At 45.8% G+C, this 23,479-nt stretch overlaps 1 protein-coding gene across 3 annotated transcripts in view; it reads left to right on the top strand.

The window, feature by feature from the left end:
- LOC110510244 (relaxin receptor 2) overlaps window positions 1–23,479 on the top strand; it is a 185,448-nt gene that overhangs the window by 76,244 nt on the left and 85,725 nt on the right. For all 3 annotated transcript variants that reach the window (XM_090226478.1, XM_036967526.2, XM_036967527.2), the window contains exon 7: window positions 7,010–7,081. In XM_090226478.1, coding sequence (XP_090082604.1) covers window positions 7,010–7,081 — 72 coding nt within the window. The remainder of the gene's footprint in view (window positions 1–7,009; window positions 7,082–23,479) is intronic.

Below are 23,479 nucleotides of genomic sequence, written 5' to 3'. Positions count from 1 at the left end.
AGGTCAGGGTTCCATAGCCGCAGGCAGAACAGTTGAAACTGGAGCAGCAACACGGCCAGGTGGAACAGCAAGGAGTCATCAGGCCAGGTAGTCCTGAGGCATGGTCCTAGGGCTCAGGTCCTCCGAGAGAGGGAAAGAAAGAGAGAAAGAAAGAAGGATAGAAAGAAAGAAAGAGAGAAAGAGAGAGTGAATTAGAGAAAGCATACTTAAATTCACACAGGACACCGGATAAGACAGGATAAATAGGATATACAGGATATATCCCCACCCACTTTGCCAAAGCACAGCCCCCACACCACTAGAGGGATATCTTCAACCACCAACTTACTATCCTGAGACAAGGCTGAGTATAGATCTCCGCCAAGATCTCCGCCACGGCACAACCAAAGGTGGGGCGCCAACCCACTCAAGTGGCGCACCCCTCCTAGGGATGGCATGGAAGAGCACCAGTAAGCCAGTGACTCAGCCCCTGTAATAGGGTTAGAGGCAGGTTTTTTTTTACTGGCCCAGGTTGACTGCTTGTCGGTGCTGAAGAGTAGACAATCCAAGCACAGCTTCTTGGCTTGCTCACACCCAGTCATCCACGGATAGCGCTCATAATTGTTAGCTTGAAAATATCTTTCAAATCTCTTTCCTTGTTGCACTAATCCTGGCAGTGCTGGCGTTGGCCTTCCCCTCTCTACGACATTTAATTTATCGTTGGAATGTAGTCTTCAAAAGGGCCGTGGTAACAAATTAGCCTCCACATCCTCCTGGATAACACCTGCTGCTGCAGCCATTGTCACACAGACCACAACAAGGGCTACCTCGAGTGTGGGAAAACTGGGTTTTCTGCTTGTAAATTCATTCTCAGTCGGTAGAGACATGTCTCCTGCCTTTATCCTTCATTTACCTAGGTCAGTTAAGTCAATTAATAACAAATGTATATTTACAACGACGGCCTACTCTCAGACTGGCCAATAAAAAGAAAAGATTAAGATTGGCAAAAGAACACAGACACTGAACAGAGGAACTCAGGCCAGAAGGCCAGCATCCCGGAGTCGCCTCTTCACTGTTGATGTTGAGACTGGTGTTTTGCAGGTACTATTTAAGGAAGCTGCCAGTTGAGGACTTATGAGGCATCAGTTTCTCAAACTAGACACTCTAATGTACTTGTCCTCTTGCTCAGTTGTGCACCGGGGCCTCCCACCTCTCTCTATTATGGTTAGAGCCAGTTTGCGCTGTTCTGTGAAGGGAGTAGTACACAGCGTTGTACGATATTTTCAGTTTCTTGGCAGTTTCTCACATGGAATAGCCTTCCTTTCTCAGAACAAGAATAGACTGACGAGTTTCAGAAGAAAGGTCTTTGTTTCTGGCCATCTTGAGCCTGTAATCGAACCCACAAATGCTGCAGATACTCAACTGGTTTAAAGAAGGACAGTTTAATTGCTTCTTTAATCAGGACTACAGTCTTAAGTAGTGCTAACATAATTGCAAAAGAGTTCTCTAATGATACATTTGCCTTTTAAAATTTCAAACATGGATTGGTTAACACAACGTGCCTTTGGAAAACAGGAGTGATGGTTGCTGATAATGGGCCTCTGTACGCCTATATAGATATTCCATTAAAATCATCCGTTTCCAGTTACAACATTCATTTTCCACATTAACAATGTCTACACTGTATTTCTGATCAATTTGATGTTATTTTAATGGACAAAAAATGTGCTTTTCTTTCAAAAACAAGGACATTTCTAAGTGACCCCAAACTTTTGAACAGTAGTGCTACCAAAAATAATTTACTGAAACTTGTCAGAAATGACAGCGTCACCGATGATTTACCAAACAATTTTTTGAAAGAAGAAGCAAAGTACTTTAATTAAGCATAGCTTTTCATTTCAGTCTCCTCCATCTCCACTAACCAAAGTTCATTGTAAGGATTGTTTCACTATTAATATTGTAACATTAACAGACTCAGACTCAAGGCAAAATTACATAGGAGGAAATTCTTGATTAAATTAAAGCCTTTAATTCCGGGAAAACTCAGGGTCAGGATGGCATACCAGGTATACCAAACATTTGTTTATGTACTCAGAGGACTGTTACTAGCAAGTTTTAACTTTATTATTATTATTATTATTATTTATTCCTTTAAAAATTTTAGATTATCAGATACTCAACAGTAAGGTCTGATGTCATTATTACTGAAACAGGACCCAAGTGTAAATACACTGCTCAAAAAAATAAAGGGAACACTTAAACAACACAATGTAACTCCAAGTCAATCACACTTCTGTGAAATCAAACTGTCCACTTAGGAAGCAACACTGATTGACAATAAATTGCTGTTGTGCAAATGGAATAGACAACATGTGGAAATGATAGGCAATTAGCAAGACACCCCCAATAAAGGAGTGGTTCTGCAGGTGGTGACCACAGAACACTTCTCAGTTCCTATGCTTCCTGGCTGATGTTTTGGTCAATTTGAATGCTGGCGGTGCTTTCACCCTAGTGGTAGCATGAGACGGAGTCTACAACCCACACAAGTGGCTCAGGTAGTGCAGCTCATCCAGGATGGGACATCAATGCGAGCTGTGGCAAGAAGTTTTGCTGTGTCTGTCAGCGTAGTGTCCAGAGCATGGAGGCGCTACCAGGAGACAGGCCAGTACATCAGGAGACGTGGAGGAGGCCGTAGGAGGGCAACAACCTAGCAGCAGGACTGCTACCTCTGCCTTTGTGCAAGGAGGAGCAGGAGGAGCACTGCCAGATCCCTGCAAAATGACCTCCAGCTGGCCACAAATGTGCATGTGTCTGCTCAAACCGTCAGAAACAGACTCCATGAGGGTGGTATGAGGGCCCGACGTCCACAGGTGGGGGTTGTGCTTACAGCCCAACACCGTGCAGGACGTTTGGCATTTGCCAGAGAACACCAAGATTGGCAAATTCGCCACTGGCGCCCTGTGCTCTTCACAGATGAAAGCAGGTTCACACTGAGCACATGTGACAGATGTGACAGAGTCTGGAGACGCCGTGGAGAGCGTTCTGCTGCCTGCAACATCCTCCAGCATGACCGGTTTGGCGGTGGGTCAGTCATGGTGTGGGGTGGCATTTCTTTGGGGGGCCGCACAGCCCTCCATGTGCTCGCCAGAGGTAGCCTGACTGCCATTAGGTACCGAGATGAGATCGTCAGACCCCTTGTGAGACCATATGCTGGTGCAGTTGGCCCTGGGTTCCTCCTAATGCAAGACAATGCTAGACCTCATGTGGCTGGAGTGTGTCAGCAGTTCCTGCAAGAGGAAGGCATTGATGCAATGGACTGGCCCGCCCGTTCCCCAGACCTGAATCCAATTGAGCACATCTGGGACATCATGTCTCGCTCCATCCACCAACGCCACGTTGCACCACAGACTGTCCAGGAGTTGGCGGATGCTTTAGTCCAAGTCTGGGAGGAGATCCCTCAGGAGACCATCCGCCACCTCATCAGGAGCATGCCCAGGCGTTGTAGGGAGGTCATACAGGCACATGGAGGCCACACACACTACTGAGCCTCATTTTGACTTGTTTTAAGGACATTACATCAAAGTTGGATCAGCCTGTAGTGTGGCTTTCCACTAATTTTGAGTGTCTCCAAATACAGACCTCCATTGGTTGATAAATTTGATTTCCATTGATCATTTTTGTGTGATTTTGTTGTCAGCACATTCAACTATGTAAAGAAAAAAGTATTTAAAAATCATATTTCATTCATTCAGATCTAGGATGTGTTATTTTAGTGTTCCCTTTATTTTTTTGAGCAGTGTATTTATATGTATATATTTTTAAACGGTCCCACCTATTGTAAGTGAAAATGTGATTGGTTCATTCCACTGTCATTCCATAATATGCCCTAATAGAGTTGAATGGCATGTGACCTTCTGTACAGCTTTTGAAGGCCTAGCCAACGACTGGCTGAGCTAACGAGATTTTTATACTGAGAGACTGCCAAAGAAAAATTCTGACTATTATATAGTTTTTTGCTTTATCCCTTTAATTTCCAACACACACGGAAGAGATTAAATCAGAAAATCATAAACAATTATTGGAAAGATTAAATTAAAATAATATGTTATAAATATATGTTATATGTTATAAAATAAAATGTTATATCCCCACTGCTTAAACTGTATGTCAGCTGTAACCTACAGGTTGTAAATACAGTATAGGGCTGCGTCCCAAATGCACCCAACCTCATGGGACAGCATGGTAAATCAAATCAAATAACATTTTATTTGTCACATACACATGGTTAGCAGATGTTAATGCGAGTGTAGCGAAATGCTTGTGCTTCTAGTTCCGACAATGCAGTAATAACCAACAAGTAATCTAGCTAACAATTCCAAAACTACTACCTCATAGACACAAGTGTAAGGGGATAAGAATATGTACATAAAGATATATGAATGAGTGATGGTACAGCGCGGCATAGTCAAGATACAGTAGATGGTATTGAGTACAGTATATACAAATGAGATGAGCATGTAAACAAAGTGGCATAGTTAAAGTGGCTAGTGATATATTTTACATCATTTCCCATCAATTCCCATTATTAAAGTGGCTGGAGTTGAGTCAGTGTGTTGGCAGCAGCCACTCAATGTTAGTGGTGGCTGTTTAACAGTCTGATGGCCTTGAGATAGAAGCTGTTTTTCAGTCTCTCGGTCCCAGCTTTGATGCATGCACCTGTACTGACCTCGCCTTCTGGATGATAGCGGGGTGAACAGGCAGTGGCTTGGGTGGTTGTTGTCCTTGATGATCTTTATGGCCTTCCTGTGACATCGGGTGGTGTAGGTGTCCTGGAGGGCAGGTAGTTTGCCCCCAGTGATGCGTTGTGTAGACCTCACGACCCTCTGGAGAGCCTTACGGTTGTGGGCGGAGCAGTTGCCATACCAGGCGGTGATACAGCCCGCCAGGATGCTCTCGATTGTGCATCTGTAGAAGTTTGTGAGTGCTTTTGGTGACAAGCTGAATTTCTTCAGCCTCCTGAGGTTGAAGAGGCGCTGCTGCGCCTTCTTCACGATGCTGTCTGTGTGGGTGGACCAATTCAGTTTGTCTGTGATGTGTACGCCGAGGAACTTAAAACTTACTACCCTCTCCACTACTGTTCCATCGATGTGGATAGGGGGGTGTTCCCTCTGCTGTTTCCTGAAGTCCACAATCATCTCCTTAGTTTTGTTGACGTTGAGTGTGAGGTTATTTTCCTGACACCACACTCCGAGGGCCCTCACCTCCTCCCTGTAGGCCGTCTCGTCGTTGTTGGTAATCAAGCCTACCACTGTTGTGTCGTCTGCAAACTTGATGATTGAGTTGGAGGAGTGCATGGCCACGCAGTCGTGGGTGAACAGGGAGTACAGGAGAGGGCTCAGAACGCACCCTTGTGGGGTCCCAGTGTTGAGGATCAGCGGGGTGGAGATGTTTGCCTACCCTCACCACCTGGGGGCGGCCCGTCAGGAAGTCCAGTACCCAGTTGCACAGGGCGGGGTCGAGACCCAGGGTCTCGAGCTTGATGACGAGCTTGGAGGGCACTATGGTGTTAAATGCAGAGCTGTAGTCGATGAACAGCATTCTCACATAGGTCTTCCTCTTGTCCAGATGGGTTAGGGCAGTGTGCAGTGTGGTTGAGATTGCATCGTCTGTGGACCTGTTTGGGCGGTAAGCAAATTGGAGTGGGTCTAGGGTGTCAGGTAGGGTGGAGGTGATATGGTCCTTGACTAGTCTCTCAAAGCACTTCATGATGACGGAAGTGAGTGCTATGGGGCGGTAGTCGTTTAGCTCAGTTACCTTAGCTTTCTTGGGAACAGGAACAATGGTGGCCCTCTTGAAGCATGTGGGAACAACAGACTGGGATAGGGATTGATTGAATATGTCCGTAAACACACCAGCCAGCTGGTCTGCGCATGCTCTGAGGGCGCGGCTGGGGATGCCGTCTGGGCCTGCAGCCCTGCGAGGGTTGACATGTTGAAATGTTTTCCTCACCTCGGCTGCAGTGAAGGAGAGTCCGCATGTTTTGGTTGCGGGCCGTGTCAGTGGCACTGTATTGTCCTCAAAGCGGGCAAAAAAGTTATTTAGTCTGCCTGGGAGCAAGACATCCTGGTCCGTGACGGGGCTGGTTTTCTTTTTGTAATCCGAGATTGACTGTAGACCCTGCCACATACCTCTTGTGTCTGAGCCGTTGAATTGAGATTCTACTTTGTCTCTATACTGACGCTTAGCTTGTTTGATTGCCTTGCGGAGGGAATAGCATATATAGTGCACTACTTTTGACCAGGCCACTATGGGCCCTGGGTGAAAGTTTTATAGATACCCTGTCCATTCATCAGATAGTTTATTCAAGGCAGTTTGATTGCTGAATGCTGTGTGAATTCGCATTGTGCTAAAATTGTATAGTTTTGGATGAAGATAAAAATGATGAGCTACTAAGGGCTGACTCACTATTTTTGAATGGGGAAGGAGAAAGGAGGGAGGAGGAAGGAGAAAGGAAGGAGGAGGGAGGAGGAAGGAGGGAAGAGGGGGGGAGAAAGGAGGAGGAGGAAGGAGGGAGAGGAAAGGAGGGAGGAGGAAGGAGGAAGAAGAAGGGAAGAGTAAAGAGAAAGGAGGGAGGAGAGGGGAGGGGAGGAAGGAAGGAGAAAGGAGGGAAAGAAAGGAGCGAGGAGTAAGTAGGGAGGATGATTTTTTTGTCATTTATTTTTTATTTAACCTTTATTTAACTCGGCAAGTCAGTAAAGAACAAATTCTTATTTACAATGACTGCCTACCCCGGCCGATGCTGGGCCAATTGTGCGCAGCCCTATGGGACTCTCAATCACAGCTGGTTGTGATACAGCCTGGAAACTAGGTGGGAGGAGGGAGGAGAAAGGAGGATGTTTCTCATCTGATTGTCTGTTTGTGTCTTTGTTGTGTAGGAGGAATAAAGTTCAGTAATATTTTTTTATATATTAACTCTCTCTCTCTCTCTTTCCCTCTCTCTCCTCCCTCCCTCTCTCTCTCTCTCTCTCAGGTTTCTCAGTGAGAACTCCATCTCATCTCTCAGCCCGGGGGTGTTCAGTGATCTCCGTAATTTATGGTGGCTGTGAGTACAGAGTTGGTACACTGCATACACACACACACACACACACACAAATACAGCAGACTGCATCAAAGGGCGGATTTGGGCCGTTCTGCAGTGTAGACAGTAAAAGAAACCAGCTGAGCCTGTATCACCATATTTCTCTTTTATTAGACGTTATCACAGAAGAATGCAGCTCAAAGTAATCCATTTGATCACATCAAAAATGATTAGAAACTTTGTTTTATATCTTTGTTTTGAAAGTCCAGAGGTTTTGAGTAAAAATCCGAGGTGGGGTCTTATTTTAGCAGAACAGAGATAACACATTGAATTGCATGTCACCGGAAGAAATGGCAGCAGTTTTACTATTTGTAACTTATTTTGTACATAATGTTCCTGCCACCGTATCTTACGGCAAAAAAAAGAGCTTCTGGATTTCAGGACACCGATCACTCACCTCGGATTAGACAAAGAGCTTCTGGATATCAGGACAGCGATCACTCACCTCGGATTAGACAAAGAGCTTCTGGATATCAGTACAGCGATCACTCACCTCAGATTAGACAAAGATTTTTTCTTCAACAAGCAGGACGCACAGGATGTACTTCGGACACCCGACAAGGCCAGGATCCCCGTCATTGGCAAGAGAAAGAGACGCAGGTACAGAGGACACAGAGCGGGGTTCCTCGTAAGGATCTGCAGACGGCGAGTGGGGAAAGCTGCCGTTACCGTCAATATTACTTGCCAATGGGCAGTCATTGGACAATAAATTAGACGTGGTACGATCACAAATATCAACCAATGGGACATCAGAAACTGTAACATCTTATGTTTCACAGAATCATGGCTGAATGATGATATGGATATTCAGCTGGCGGTATACACGCTGCACCGGCTAGGTAGAACAGCTCCGGTAAGACGGGGGGGGGGGGGGGGGTGGGGGCTGTGCATATTTGTAAACAACAGCTGGTGCACTAAATCTAAGGAAGTCTCTAACCCAGGACGACTCTAACCCAGAAGCTTATAAGAAATCCTGCTATGCCCTCCGACAAACCATCAAGCAGGCAAAGCGTCAATACAGGGCTTGAATACAAGATTGAATCGTACTACACCGTACTACACATCAGCTGTTCCGGACGACTGTGTGATCACACTCCGTAGCCGACGTGAGTAAGACCTTTAAACAGGTCAAAATTCACAAGGCCGCAGGGCCAGATAGAATACCAGGATGTGTGCTCAGGGCATGTGCTGACCAACTGGCAGGTGTCTTCAATGACATTTTCAACATGTCCCTGATTGAGTCTGTAATACCAACATTTTTCAAGCAGACCACCATAGTCCTTGTGCCCAATAACACAAAGGCAACCTGCCTAAATGGCTACAGAGTGGTAGCACTCACGTCAGTCCCCTCCTGTACTCCCTGTTCACCCACAACTGCGTGGCCAGGCATGACACCAACACCATCATTACGTTTGCAGACTACACAACAGTGGTAGGCCTGATCACCGACAACGACGAGACAGCTTATAGGGTGGAGGTCAGAGACCTGGCCGGGTGGTGCCAGAATAACAACCTATCCCTCAACATAATCAAGACAAAGGAGATGATTGTGGACTACAGGAAAAGGAGGATCGAGCACACCCCCATTCTCATCGACTGGGCTGTAGTGAGAGCTTCAAGTTCCTTGGTGTCCACATCACCAACAAAATAGAATGAACCAAGCACACCAAGAGGGCACGACAAAGCCTATTCCCCCTCAGGAAACTAAAAATATTTGGCATGGGTCCTCAGATCCTCAAAAGGTTTAACAGCTGCAGCGTCAAGAGCATCACTGCCTGGTACGGCAACTACAGAGGGTAGTGTGTACGGCCCAGTACATCACTGGGGCTAAGCTGCCTGCCATCCAGGACCTCTACACCAGACGGTATCAGAGGAAGGCCCTAACAATTGCCAAAGACTCCAGCCACCCAGTCATAGACTGTTCTCTCTCCTACTGCACGGCAAGCGGTATCGGAGTGCCAAGTCTAGGTCTAAAAGGCTTCTCAACAGCTTTTACCCCCAAGCCATAAGACCCCTGAACAGGTAATCAAACGGCTACCCAGACTATTTGCATTGCCCCCCCCCCCAACCCCTCTTTCACGCTACTGCTATTCTCTGTTTATCATATATGCATAGTCACTTTAACCATACCTACAGTGAGGGGAAAAAAGTATTTGATCCCCTGCTGATTTTGTACGTTTGCACACTGACAAAGAAATTATCAGTCTATACTTTTAATGGTAGGTTTATTTGAACAGTGAGAGACAGAATAACAACAAAATAATCCAGGAAAACGCATGTCAAAAATGTTATAAATTGATTTGCATTTTAATGAGGGAAATAAGTATTTGATCCCTCTTTAAAACATGACTTAGTACTTGGTGGCAAAACCCTTGTTGGCAATCACAGAGGTCAGTTTCTTGTAGTTGGCCACTAGGTTTGCATACATCTCAGGAGGGATTTTGTCCCACTCCTCTTTGCAGATCTTCTCCAAGTCATTAAGGTTTCGAGGCTGACGTTTGGCAACTCGAACCTTCAGCTTCCTCCACAGATTTTCTATGGGATTAAGGTTTAGAGACTGGCTAGCCACACCTTTGTTGCCTTGGCCATGTGTTTTGAGTCATTGTCATGCTGGAATATCCATCCACGACCCATTTTCAATGCCCTGGCTGAGGGAAGGAGGTTCTCACCCAAGATTTGATGGTACATGACCCCGTCCATCGTCCCTTTGATGCGGTGAAGTTGTCCTGTCCCATTAGCAGAAAAACACCCTCAAAGCATAATGTCTCCACCTCCATGTTTGACGGTGGGGATGGTGTTATTTGGGTCATAGGCAGCATTCCTCCTCCTCTAAACACGGCGAGTTGAGTTGATGCCAAAGAGCTCCATTTTGGTCTCATCTGACCACAACACTTTCACCCAGTTGCCCTCTGAATCATTCAGATGTCCATTGGCAAACTTCAGACGTGCATGTATATGTGCTTTCTTGAGCAGTGGGACCTTGCGGGCGCTGCAGGATTTCAGTCCTTCACGGCGTAGTGTGTTACCAATTGTTTTCTTGGTGACAATGGTCCCAGCTGCCTTGAGATCATTGACAAGATCCTCCTGTGTAGTTCTGGGCTGATTCCTCACCGTTCTCATGATCATTGCAACTCCACAAGGTGAGATCTTGCATGGAGCCCCAGTTATTTTGTGTTTCTTCCATTTGCAAATAATCACACCAATTGTTGTCACCTTCTCACCAAGCTGCTTGGCGATGGTCTTGTAGCCCATTCCAGCCTTGTGTAGATCTACAATCTTGTCCCTGAGCTCTTTGGTCTTGGCCATGGTGGAGAGTTTGGAATCTGATTGATTGATTGCTTCTGTGGACAGGTGTCTTTTATACAGGTAACAAGCTGAGATTTGGAGCACTCCCTTTAACCTGTTGCGACGAGCAATCCCGTATCCGGGAGCGTAATTATAGCCTCAAGCTCATTACCATAACACAACGTTAACTATTCATGAAAATCGCAAATGAAATGAAATAAATATATTGGCTCACAAGCTTAGCCTTTTGTTAACAACACTGTCATCTCAGATTTTCAAAAAATGCTTTTCAACCATAGCTACACAAGCATTTGTGTAAGAGTATTGATAGCTAGCATAGCATTAAGCCTGGCATTCAGCATGCAACATTTTCACCAAAACAAGAAAAGCATTCAAATAAAATAATTTACCTTTGAAGAACTTCGGATGTTTTCAATGAGGAGACTCTCAGTTAGATAGCAAATGTTCAGTTTTTCCAAAAATATTATTTGTGTAGGAGAAATCGCTCCGTTTTGTTCATCACATTTGGCAAAAAAAAAACCAGGAAAATTCAGTCATTACAATGCAAACTTTTTTCCAAATTAACTCCATAATATCGACAGAAACATGGCAAACGTTGTTTAGAATCAATCCTCAAGGTGTTTTTCACATATCTATTCGATGATAAATCACTCATGGCAGTTTTGTTTCTCATCTGTTCAAAATGGAAAAATGCACGCACCTGGAGATTACGCAATAGTTTCGATGGAGGACACCGAGCGGACACCTGGTAGTAGTAGTCTCTTATGGTAAATTTTCCAATGATATGCTTACAAATACGTCACAATGCTGCAAACACCTTGGGGAAATGACAGAAAGTGTAGGCTCATTCCTTGCGCATTCACAGCCATATAAGGAGACATTGGAACACAGCGCATTCGAAATCTGGCTCACTTCCTGAATAAAATTGCATCTTGGTTTCGCCTGTAGCATTAGTTCTGTGTTTTCTTTCCAAAGCTGTCAATTATATGCATAGTCGAGCATCTTTTCATGACAAAATATCTTGTTTAAAACGGGAACGTTTTTCATCCAAAAATGAAATACTGCCCCCAGAGGTTCAAGAGGTTAAGACTGTGCTCCTAATCTCAGCTTGTTATCTGTATAAAAGACACCTGGGAGCCAGAAATCTTTCTGATTGAGAGGGGGTCAAATACTTATTTCCCTCATTAAAATGCAAATCAATTTATAACATTTTTGACATGCGTTTTTCTGGATTTTTTTGTTGTTATTCTGTCTCTCACTGTTCAAATAAACCTACCATTAAACTTATATATGATTTGAAGTGTTTCAAAACACATGATTTTGCATGTGAAATGTCACGTGAAGTGTTCCAAAAACATGTTTCATTTTATAGTGAGTTATCACCTACTGTTTTCTTTACATTTATTTCTACAGCAGAACTGTATCTTGTCAGTAAATATACAACAATAAGTACGCAGAAAAATTCAAATAAAATAAAATAATTTTCAATGCTTTTTTTATTTACAGGAGAATTTTGAATTACTTTCTGAATTGAGTGGAAGTTACTGTAAATGGAATTGACCTCAACATTGATTGGTCCATTTGGGATATAACCACACCTGGGGATTTGAACTCACAACCTTGTAGACAGTAACCTGTTTCTTCCAGGTCTGTAGCCATGACAGAGATCAGCCATAGATTTTTTTGTTGTTGATGAAAGAATACATTTCTCCACTTGCTTAAAGTTACCCGGAATCAAGTCAATAACTGTGCGATTATCTGACAACACCAATTAAAAAGTAACATTGTTTCTGGGACACTCGACACAGATTCAATCACATCAAGCGTGTTCCAACTTGTAAACTAAGCTTCATGGGATTTCTGTTAATGCTGCTCTGTGCAGCAAATTGCAATTTCCACTTCCTGATATAATGCCTGGAGAGGCTGTAACTCAGTTCCACTTCTGACACCGCCAAAAGCAAACACTATGCAGGCGTCCGCTAGCATGGACCTGATTGATACAGCCCAATGTGTGCATAAATGCTCTCGGGATTTAAACTTGCAACATTTTGGTTTGGAGTGCATTAATGCCTTGGCAGAGCCACCAAGAACACACACTCTAATATATATGAGTACAGTTACGCAACAGTGTTGTTCCCTGGTGTACAAAAAAGGTCACACACGGTATCTCTAAAGGTACACATAGGAATTCACATGGTACTAGGGTAGATGTGTGGAAAATCTAGTATAATGGTACATTTTTCTACCCAATGTATTAAATATAAAGCTGCATTTGTAGCCTTGTGGGAATTTACCAGTCGTAAATACCAGTTGGATGCATTCACGTGCTTTGAAATCGTTGGGAAATGACAATTGTCTAATGGCCAACAAGCTGTATCAACCAGACACTAAAAGTACAGCTATCATGCTTGTAAACAAATTATATAGTTAAAGAACCATTTTAATAGATTGCTTTTTATAAATAATGTTTTGTTTTTCACATTTAACTGACGTAAATGCTGTTATCGAGGTCATTTCCTTAGTAGGTGTGGGAGAAGTCAGAGCTCAGGGATGAGAGACGCGTTTCCCCCTAGTTATTACCAATTGGAGGGCCGTTCAAGATTATTTTTTCCAGTCGTATGTGGTAAAATCCCACTTATGTGGTAAAATCCCACTTACGGACACAGCATCAGGTACAATCATTAGGTACTGTATTTTGAAATGTAGGTGGGATCAATGCTCATTAGCATTTATTCCATTGTTTTTGCCCGTTTTGCATGTTATTTTGGCATTAGTACATTTAATTTTCACATTTAATTTTGAAAACAATGTAAAAACATGTTTTTTTTTTACTGAGTTACTAAAGCCACATACAAACGTTTGCTTTCTTGAGTAAGGCAGCTCCAAAATGCAGGTGTATCAGCCTAGCTCAGTGCTTTCTGTGGTGGTGGGGCAGCCAGAGGAAAATACGGAGCGTATGGGTTGGTAATGTTCTCTAATCGCGCCGTGATTGGCTCAGTGTTCTGTTACTCATGGGGACACTACCTCACCGCAAAGTCTAAGGGTTAGAGCTTGAAAATTCAAGCCCCTTGAGTGCTGCCATAGAGTTACATTAGAAGTGCCCGTCCAAGAAGCCTCTCTACAGACCCTGTTTCGTTCCCAGGCTGTGTCCCAACCAGCTGTGATCTGGAGTCCCATAGGGTGGTGCACAATTGGCCCAGCGTCGTCCGGGTTTGGCCGGTTTAGGCTGTCATTGTAAATAATAATTTGATCTTAACTGACTTGCCTAGTATAAAAAAAAGTAGTGGTAAGATGTTGGGCCTCTGCTGTTGGGACAGCTTTATGTAGGGCCTAACCGTTTGTGGGCACCGTTCTTCATCATTATAGTGCAATTAATGTATTGTTTAGTGTTGTGTTGTGTAGTGGCTTTGCTGGCATGCATCTAAAACATTTTTTTTGTAGATTTCCCCACCAAGATTTAGTAGTAGTTTCCAGTTAAGAAACTTCTGTCACAATGACCTCTTCACAGTGCAGCTTATTACTGATATACAGTGGTTTGCGAAAGTATTCACCCCCCTTGGCATTTTTCCTATTTTGTTGCCTTACAACCTGGAATTAAAATTGATTTTTGGGGGGGGGGGTTGTATCATTTGATTTACACAACATGCCTACCCCTTTGAAGATGCACATTTTATTTTTTTGTGATACAAACAAAAAATAAGACCAAAAAACAGAAAACTTGAGCGTGCATAACTATTCACCCCCCCAAAGTCAATACTTTGTAGAGCCACCTTTTGCAGCAATTACAGCTGCAAGTCTCTTGGGCTATGTCTCTATAAGCTTGGCACATCTAGCCACTGGGATTTTTGCCCATTCTTCAAGGCAAAACTGCTCCAGCTCCTTCAAGTTGGATGGGTTCCGCTGGTGTGCAGCAATCTTTAAGTCATACCACAGATTCTCAATTGGATTGAAGTCTGGGCCTTGACTAGGCTAGGCCATTCCAAGACATTTAGATGTTTCCCCTTAAACCACTCGAGTGTTGCTTTAACAGTAGCTTAGGGTAGGGTCAATGATCCTAGCAGTAGCTTAGGGTACGATCAATGACCCTAGCAGTAGCTTAGGGTAGGGTCAATGACCCTAGCAGTAGCTTAGGGTTGGGTCAATGACCCTAGCAGTAGCTTAGGGTCATTGTCCTGCTGGAAGGTGAACATCTGTCCCAGTCTCAAATCTTTTGAAGACTGAAACAGATTTCCCTCAAGAATTTCCCTGTATTTAGCGCCATCCATCGTTCCTTCAATTCTGACCAGTTTCCCAGTCCCTGCCGATGAAGAACATCCCATCACTGTGGAGATGGTGTTCTCGGGTGATGAGAGGGCTTGCGCCAGACATAGCATTTTCCTTGATGGCCAAAAAGCTACATTTTAGTCTCATATGACCAGAGTACCTTCTTCCATATGTTTGGGGAGTCTCCCACATGCCTTTTGATGAACACCAAACGTTTGCTTATTTTTTTCTGGACACTCTTCCGTAAAGCCCAGCTCTGTGGAGTGTACGGCTTAAAGTAGTCCTATGGACTGATACTCCATTCTCCGCTGTGGAGCTTTGCAGCTACTTCAGGGTTATCTTTGGTCTCTTTGTTGCCTCTCTGATTAATGCCCTCCTTGTCTGGTCTGTGAGGTTTGGTGGGCGGCCTTCTCTTGGGAGGTTTGTTTTGGTGGCATACTCTTTCAATTTTTAAATAATGGATTTGATGGTTCAAAGTTTCAGATATATTTTTTTTCAAACCTGATCTGTACTTCTTCACAACTTTGTCCCTGACCTGTTTGGAGAGCTCCTTGGTCTTCATAGTGCCGCTTGCTTAGTGGTGTTGCAGACTCTGGGGCCTTTCATAACAGGTGTATATATACTGACATCATGTGACAGATCATGTGACACTTAGATTGCATACAGTTGGACTTTATTTAACTAATTATGTGACTTCTGAAGGTAATTAGTTGCACCAGATCCTATTTAGGGGCTTCATAGCAAAGGGGGTGAATACGTGTTATTTTTTTCATTTCACTACACCAATTTGGACTATTTAGTGTTTATCCATTACATGAAATCCAAATAAAAATCTATTTAAATTACAGGTTGTAATGCAACAAAATAGGAAAAACACCAAAGGGGGTGAATACTTTTGCAAGGCACTGTATTCTCTTACCCCGTTTACAGAACAGACAGTGTCAAAGGAAGTGCTCTACTTTCATCTGCATAACCATCAAACACTTAAACTGCTACAACACTTCCACTGACGGTTGGCACAAATACACATATATTTACGCACCCCACCAGTACATTGTACATTGACCTATCAAAGTGCAGTGCTGATCATACATTATATTCAAAATATTAAGTAGAAAATGTCCCATTATACCTACGAGATACCAAAATGTACTATGTGAGTTCATATGTGTACCTGTGAAGTGTACATGTGAAGTGTACCTGTGAAGTGTACCTTTGACCTTTTCATACCCTTTTCATATGGTCCTGGTGGCACTGCAGAAACTTCTAGCAACCAAGAGGTTGCAAGTTCAAACCCCTGAATAATGCATGCATACTCTGTCAACTTTCCTTGAGAACTACAAGTTTAATGGTGGTGATAATTGGACAATTATTCTGGGCAGCTTTTAGCAAAGTGCAGAAATGCATTCTTGCCAATAGGTCTGTGGCAATATCTCTTTTACACTCATGCTTCTGGTGGTGTAAGTGCACTGTAGCAGGACATTTTAAGTTGCTTACAACCAGTAGGTAAGGAGTTCAAATCCCGTTTAAGACGGAGTCCCAATTGTGGTTACACTAGAAGATTTGACAGTAGTTTAATTCAGAATACAGCAGCAAACTGTACATTTATAGAAATAACACATTCAAGTTGTTGTGTTTACACTGAACAAAAATATAAGTTTAAGGTGTTGGTTCTATGTTTCATATTCTGAAATAAAAGACCCCATACATTTTCCATATGCACAAAAAGTTTATTTCTCTCAAATATTGTGCACAAATGTGTTTACATCCCTGTTAGTGAGCATTTGTCCTTTGCCGAGATAATCCATCCACCTGACAGTGGTGGCATATCAAGAAGCTGATTAAACAGCATGATCCTTACACAGGTGCACCTTGTGCTAGGGACAATGAAAGGCCGCTTGAAAATGTGCAGTTTGCTCTCAGAACACAATGCCACAGATGTTTTTGAGGTAGCGGGCAATTGGCATGCTTAATGCAGGAATGTCTACCAGAGCTGTTGCCAGAGAATTTAATGTTCATTTCTCTACCATAAGCCACCTCCAATGTCACTTTAGAGAACTTGGCAATACGTCCAACTGGCCTCACAACCGCAGACCACGTGTAATGACTTTGTGTGGGTGAGCGGTTTGCTGATATCAATGTTTTGAACAGGGTGCCCCATGATGGCAGTGGGGTTATGTTATGGGCAGGCATAAGCTACGGACAACCAACACAGTTGCATTTTATCGATGGCAATTTGAATACACAGAGATACCCTGACCAAATTCTGAGGCCCATTGTTATGCCATTCATCCACCGCCATCACCTCATGTTTTAGCATGATAATGCACGGACGGCCCCATGTCGCAAGGATCTTTACACAATTCCTGAAAGCTGAAAATGTCTCAGTTCTTCCATGGCCTGCATACTCACAGACCTGTCACCAATTGCGCATGTTTGGGATGCTCTGGATCGACGTGTACGACAGCGTGTTCCAGGTCCCGCCAACAGCCAGCAACTTTTCACAGCCATTAAAGAGGAGTGAGACCAACATTCCACAGGCCGTACAACAGTATGATCAACTCTATGCGAAGGATGCGTCCCTTCCTCTTTTTTAAGGTATCTGTGCTCTGTGGCTCAATCGATCAGATTCATTGTTTTTCATAGTTTTCTTAATTGAGCACATTGAAAGCTTCTTTGGATATGCTCATATTAGTTTGTGGTCATTATTTGTCGGAAAGCACAATCAGATATGCCATTAAGCTACGTATTGTATTTCATGTAAAGCAAATCTGTTGTATTGTGTAATTTATCTGTAGGGTTAGACTGTGTTGAATAAATGTATGTGTTACGGTTTTCTTCGGGTGAAGTAGAGTCGGACCAAAATGCAGCGTGGTAGATTCATCTTTAATAATGAAAAAACGAACAATACAAAAACACACTGGAGCTCTTGAGCACCGAGCCTGCCCAACCTTACCTGGCTCGATGCCCACTCTAGCCCCGCCGATACGAGGAGCTGGTATGTACCGCACCGGGCTATGCACCCGCACTGGAGACACCGTGCGCACCACAGCATAACACGGTGCCTGCCCGGTCTCTCTAGCCCCCCGGTAAGCACAGGAAGTTAGCGTAGGTCTCCTACCTGGCGTAGCCATACTCCCTGTGAGCCCCCCCCCCCCAATAAATTTTTGGGGCTGACTCTCGGGCTTCCATCCGCGTCGCCGTGCTGCCTCCTCATACCAGTGCCTCTCCGCTTTCGCCGCCTCCAGTTCTTCTTTGGGGCGGCGATATTCTCCAGGCTGTGCCCAGGGTCCTTTTCCGTCCAATATCTCCTCCCAAGTCCAGAAGTCCTGTGATCGCTGCTCCTCCTGCCGCTGCCTGTCACCACGCCGCTTGGTCCTGTTGTGGTGGGTGATTCTGTTACGGTTTTCTTCGGGTGAAGTAGAGTCGGACCAAAATGCAGCGTGGTAATTTAGATTAATCTTTAATAATGATGAAAAAACGAACAATACAAAAACAAGAAACGTAACACGAAAACCTAACAGCCTATTTTTTTTATTTTTTATAAAAAATAATTTATTATCTTCAATACCATTCATTCTTTACAACTCGTAATTTTCATACATACTCAAATAATGGTATTTTAATTTAACTAATTTAACTAAACAAAAACCCCAAACAAAACCTCAGGGGAGCATCTTCCCTCCCCGTCACCCTACAAACTACCTTTCCCTATCTCCCCGTCCCTAATCTATCCCCTTGCAAATCGAAATGACACCCAGCCCTAAACCCCCCTTCCACCTCTCCCGAGCAGCATGCTGCCCCCACTTCCTCTCCTCCCTCTTCATCCTCCCCTTCAAATCTCCTTCCACCCTCCTCACTATCCCTTCCACCCCCCAATCTCTCCCGGTCTTCACCATGTTCTGCCTGGCTTCCCACAGCCCCCGTTTAAAGAGACTCATGAGAAGCCAGAGCAGAAACCTGTCCCTATCCGTCCCTCTCGCTCTCCCTACACCTCTCTCTAACCTGGCCCACGTCAATACAAAATCCCCCCTTGCCAAACCTAACAACACCCGTGCCCTAGCCCATACTACTCCGGCAAAGGCACAGTCCCAAAAGACATGGCGCACCGTCTCCTCCCTGCCACAAGAGGATCTTGGACAGGTGGGGGATTGCACCAAACTATACCGGTACATGATGGAACGTACCGGCAAGCACTTATGGAGGCTCAACCAATTCAGGTCCTTGAGCCTGTTGTCCAGACCCCGCGCCTGCACTCCCTCCCAGACCACTTCCGAGATGCCCACTACAGGCGCAGGACTCCCTGCCTTTCTGACCTCCTCGTACAGGTGCCTGTGATCTCAACCTACTCGGGCACCTTCAACCTCAGGGTGCGCACGCAGCCACTTGGCCGCATGACCAAAGTGCCACGGCAGCTGTTCCGCCCGAGGACCCGTGTTAGACCACACCATTACGCTTCTCGCCTGATACGAGAAGAACACCCGCAGGAGGTAACCGGACGGGTGTATCACTGGATGAGCAAGCTCCGTTAACAAGAAAGAAACAAAAATTGCGTCCAGTTTGAGGGGGAAATGTGGTACCCCCCTACCTCCCTCCCCGATGGGACAGATCATGCGTGCCCTGGCGACCCACTCGCACCTGCCACTCCACATGAACTGAAACACAAGTCTCACTAGAGGCCTCCTCAGACAAGCCGGCAATGGGTAGATGTACGCCAAATACAAAAGAGACGGCAACACATCCACCTTTAGGACCAGGACTTTGCCCATAAAAGACAAATACCTAGCCTTCCACATTGCTAGCTTCCTCTGTACCACTGCGATACGCATGTTCCAGTTTAGCGTCGCTGAGCCGGAGGTCTCAAAATGGACCCCGAGAATCCTCAGGGTCCCCTCACAGAGAGATAACCCCCCAGGCACATCCGTTCTACCGCGCCATCTTCCAAAAAACATGACGGAAGACTTTGCATGGTTCAGAACTGCTCCCGACGCTCGGGTGAAATCCCCAAAGATGGCAAGGGACCTTGTCAGGCACGAGTCCTTGCACAGCAGCAAGGAAGTGTCGTCGGCGTACTGCGTCATCTTAACACGCAGCCCACCACTTCCAGGGATCAACAAGCCTTCCACCCCTGTGTCTGCCCTAATGGCAGCCCCCAGAGGCTCCATGTACAGAACGAAGAGGAGAGCCGAGAGTGGGCACCCCTGCCTGACCCCAGACGAGAGGTCAAAAACATCACCCAAGTGACTATTTACACTAACTCGGCACCCCGCTCCGACATATAATGTACGAATCCATCCTATGAACTTCTCCCCAAATCCTAATCGACCTAACACTCTGAATAAAAAGGATCTATTCACGCGATCAAAGGCTTTCGCCTGATCTAGCGCTGCTACCATTAAAGGCAGTCCTCTATCTTCAACCCAAGCGATGGAGTCCCTGATTAACTGTAGGTTCCATCTAATAGAGCGGCCCTCTACCCCGCACGTCTGATCCTCATGGACGACGTAGGGAAGGGCTGTGCGCAACCGGTCTGCTAAAACCTTTGCAAGTAGCTTGTAATCTACACACAGCATGGTCAACACCCGCCAGTTGCCAAGGTCTATTATTTCCCCCTTCTTATATAAAAGTGACAGCACACCAACAGCCATTGATCCCCCCGGGACCCCCGTCTCAAGGATGGCCTTCAAGACTTCGAGGACCACTGGTCCAAGTATACCCCAAAACTTGAGATAAAACTCAGCCGGCAGCCCATCCATCCCAGGCACCTTCCCTTTTCCCATCCTCCTAAGAGCGCTCTCAACCTCTTCTAGTGAAATCTGGGCCTCCATCACTTCTCTAATGTCCTTCGGCAACCGCCTGGACAAGTGTTCTAAAAACACATTTCCCTGCTCTACATCTATTTCCCTTTCCTTAAATAAACCTTGGAAATGATCAGTTGTCACCCTGACCATATCCCTTGGTTCTCTAACTATACTACCATTTTCTTCCCAAACGCCATGCATTACCTTCCTACTCTGTCTGGCCCTAACCGACTTAAAGAACATAGCAGAACAAGTCTCATTGTGTTCTAGAAAGCCACTATGCGCACGCTCCAGGAAAGTTCGAGCCTTCCGCTCCTGCAACTCCCTGAGCTGCGCCTTTAGGGTTGCGGATCTCTCCCAGTCAAACGACCCGCCGAGGTTGCCTGCCTCGTACTCGAGTTCAATTAACTTTTGGATACGATCCACCTCCCTCCTCTCCTCCCTTTTTTTCCTCTTGCAATACCCTATTATAAAAGCCCTAATCCTTCACCTTAACTAATTCCCACCACTCTAACACCCCCTCGCACATGGACCGGAGACCTTCAAGCCTCCAAAAGAAACCATAAAACCCGTCAACAAAAGCCTGCTCCTCCAGCACATCCCGATCTAACTTCCAGTAACCCCTACCAAAGAGGCAGTCTGGCGGCCCCACCTGCAGGAGCACCCCGTCGTGATCCGAAAAGAAAACAGGCAACAGCCGCCCAGACAACTTACCCAAAGACCTGGGTACAAAAATATAGTCGAGCCTCCGCTCAACCCCCCTGGAGTTGCGCCATGTAGGACCGGCCATTTTCGGAGTAGTGTGCAGACCACCATCAACCAGACCATGGCAAGCCATTGGCCTGGTAATGACGCCTGCACTGCTATCCCCCCCTATTCCTAAATCTGTATTAAAATCCCCCCCTATCACTAATTTCCTATTTGTGACACACAGGGGCGTCAGACAGTCCACCATCTCCCTCCTGTCTGCCACCACCTGTGGCCCATACACCACCACTAATCTACATTTACAATCCCTTATCGTGACATCCACCCCTATAACCCTCCCCTGCATTACCACAAAAGAATCCTCCACTTTTACCTCCCTGTGCCCACACAAAATCCCTACCCCCGATGAGTGCACCCCCCCAATACCCCAAACCGACTCCCCCTTGTCCCACTCTCTCTTAAACCTACTAACATCCCCTCCACCCCTCAGGTGAACCTCCTGTAAAAAACAAAAATCAAACCCCACACCCTCCAAATAACTAAAAACCGCCCTCCTCTTAACAAAATCCCTTAAACCCCTTACATTTAAACAAACAAAAGTAAAATTAGACCCCATGAAAGAATGAAATAAAAACATGTAATACACTCAAATTCTAAACCTAGACAGAAAAATGCTCCCCTGCTCCATATCTACCTGTGAAAACACCATCCGTACTCCCGACATCCCCCCCTCTTCCTCCATCTCACCAACCCAGGATGCAGGAATAGTGTTTGGCTCCGGGGTGCCCTGCACCCTGGGTCTACCCCCACACTCCTCCCCCTCCCCAGTGCTGCAGCTGGTTTGGAAAAAAATTGGGGAGGCTGAGTCCCCAAACAAAAAACTCCCCACCTCCTCCTGTACCCAGTCCTGAGTCTTGTTAGGTGTGTCCCCACCCAACAGAAGTTGAGAGCCTGGGGAAACCAGCAGCAACCCAGAGGTTTCTCCCACCCCCATCACTCTCTTGACCATCCCCTCCCTCTCACTGTCGGCCAATCGCACCCTCCTCTTCATTCTCTTCTTTGGTGATGGCGGCAGTGGAGAGATACCACCCTCCCCCCCCCCCCGCCAGCTCCTCCATACCCCTCATCTCTTCCACCAGGGCACTTTCCCCCCACTCCACTTGCTCTTCCACCGTCTCCTTCTCCACCACTCCTCCCTCGCTTTCTTCTCTCTCATGCTCCTCCACTCGGTTGCCTTCTTCCGCCGCTTTTCCTGATTCTCCTGCTCCCGTGCCTTCTGTTTCCTTCTCTCTTCCATCCACCACTTCTTGCTCCTCCTCCTTCCTTGCGGCCTTCCCCTTTGGACCTGTACTCTGGTCATGAGGCGTGCTTCCTTCCCCTCCTCTTCTTCCCCCATCCCCCGCTCCTGCTCCCCCCCCCAGCCGCAGACACATAGGACCTCTGACGAGTCGGGCACCCCCGCCACAGGTGTGCTGACGAGCCACACCCGTGGCACGCCTTAGGCTTGTCACAATCCCGCGCCTCGTGCTCCTCAGATCCACAAAATCTGCATTTTCTTGTGCTGCACGAGGCGAATATGTGGCCGTAGGCCATACAGCGCCTGCAAAATGGGGGCTGACGTGCATAAAACAACGTCCCCCTGTCAGCCCCTAGGGAGAACATAGCAGGAGGATGGAGGTAGCCACCATGTCCCTTTGGGTCCTCCCTGAGGAGGGCCTGGAAGCCTCTCCTCCCATTCCAAAACCCAAGGGAGTCTTTGAGGTGCCTTGCTGAGGAGACGTTATCCATGTATCTCCCCAGAAAGGCCCTCGCCTCTTCGTCCTTAACGTATGGGTTGTAAATGTTGACAGTTACAACCCTAAAGTTGTTCCTCGCCAGGCTTGTTATTTCATAGTGGCTCATCGGCCTCTCACCTCCCACTGCTCTTGCCCTTCTCAGGATATCATTGTGTTTCTCCTCTGTATGTAGTGCCAGGTCGTATGCTCCCTCCAACGAGTTGCCTTGGAAACAAAACACGTCCTTCACCGTCAGCTTTAGAATCCCCATCAATATTATCCTTCCAAAAGTTTCCCGTCCTAAAGGCTCCAACTCCTTTTCCTTCCAAGCAAACCGAATCGTGTTGGCCAGCCCAATCCCAGGGACCGACCGTGTTGATGTATTTAGCACCATCTCCGCAAGGAGAATGGCGCTCGTTCTCTTCTCTTCCAAAACAATGAAAAAAGAAAAACCAAAGTGACTGAGCCTATCTGGTGCAAACAAACACAGAGACAGGAACAATCACCCA

Source organism: Oncorhynchus mykiss, chromosome 29 (genome assembly GCF_057628025.1).
Source record: "Oncorhynchus mykiss isolate SJ-2025 chromosome 29, ASM5762802v1, whole genome shotgun sequence".
In the NCBI taxonomy this organism is placed as follows: domain Eukaryota; kingdom Metazoa; phylum Chordata; class Actinopteri; order Salmoniformes; family Salmonidae; genus Oncorhynchus; species Oncorhynchus mykiss.
This window is presented reverse-complemented; position numbering and strand designations above follow the sequence as displayed.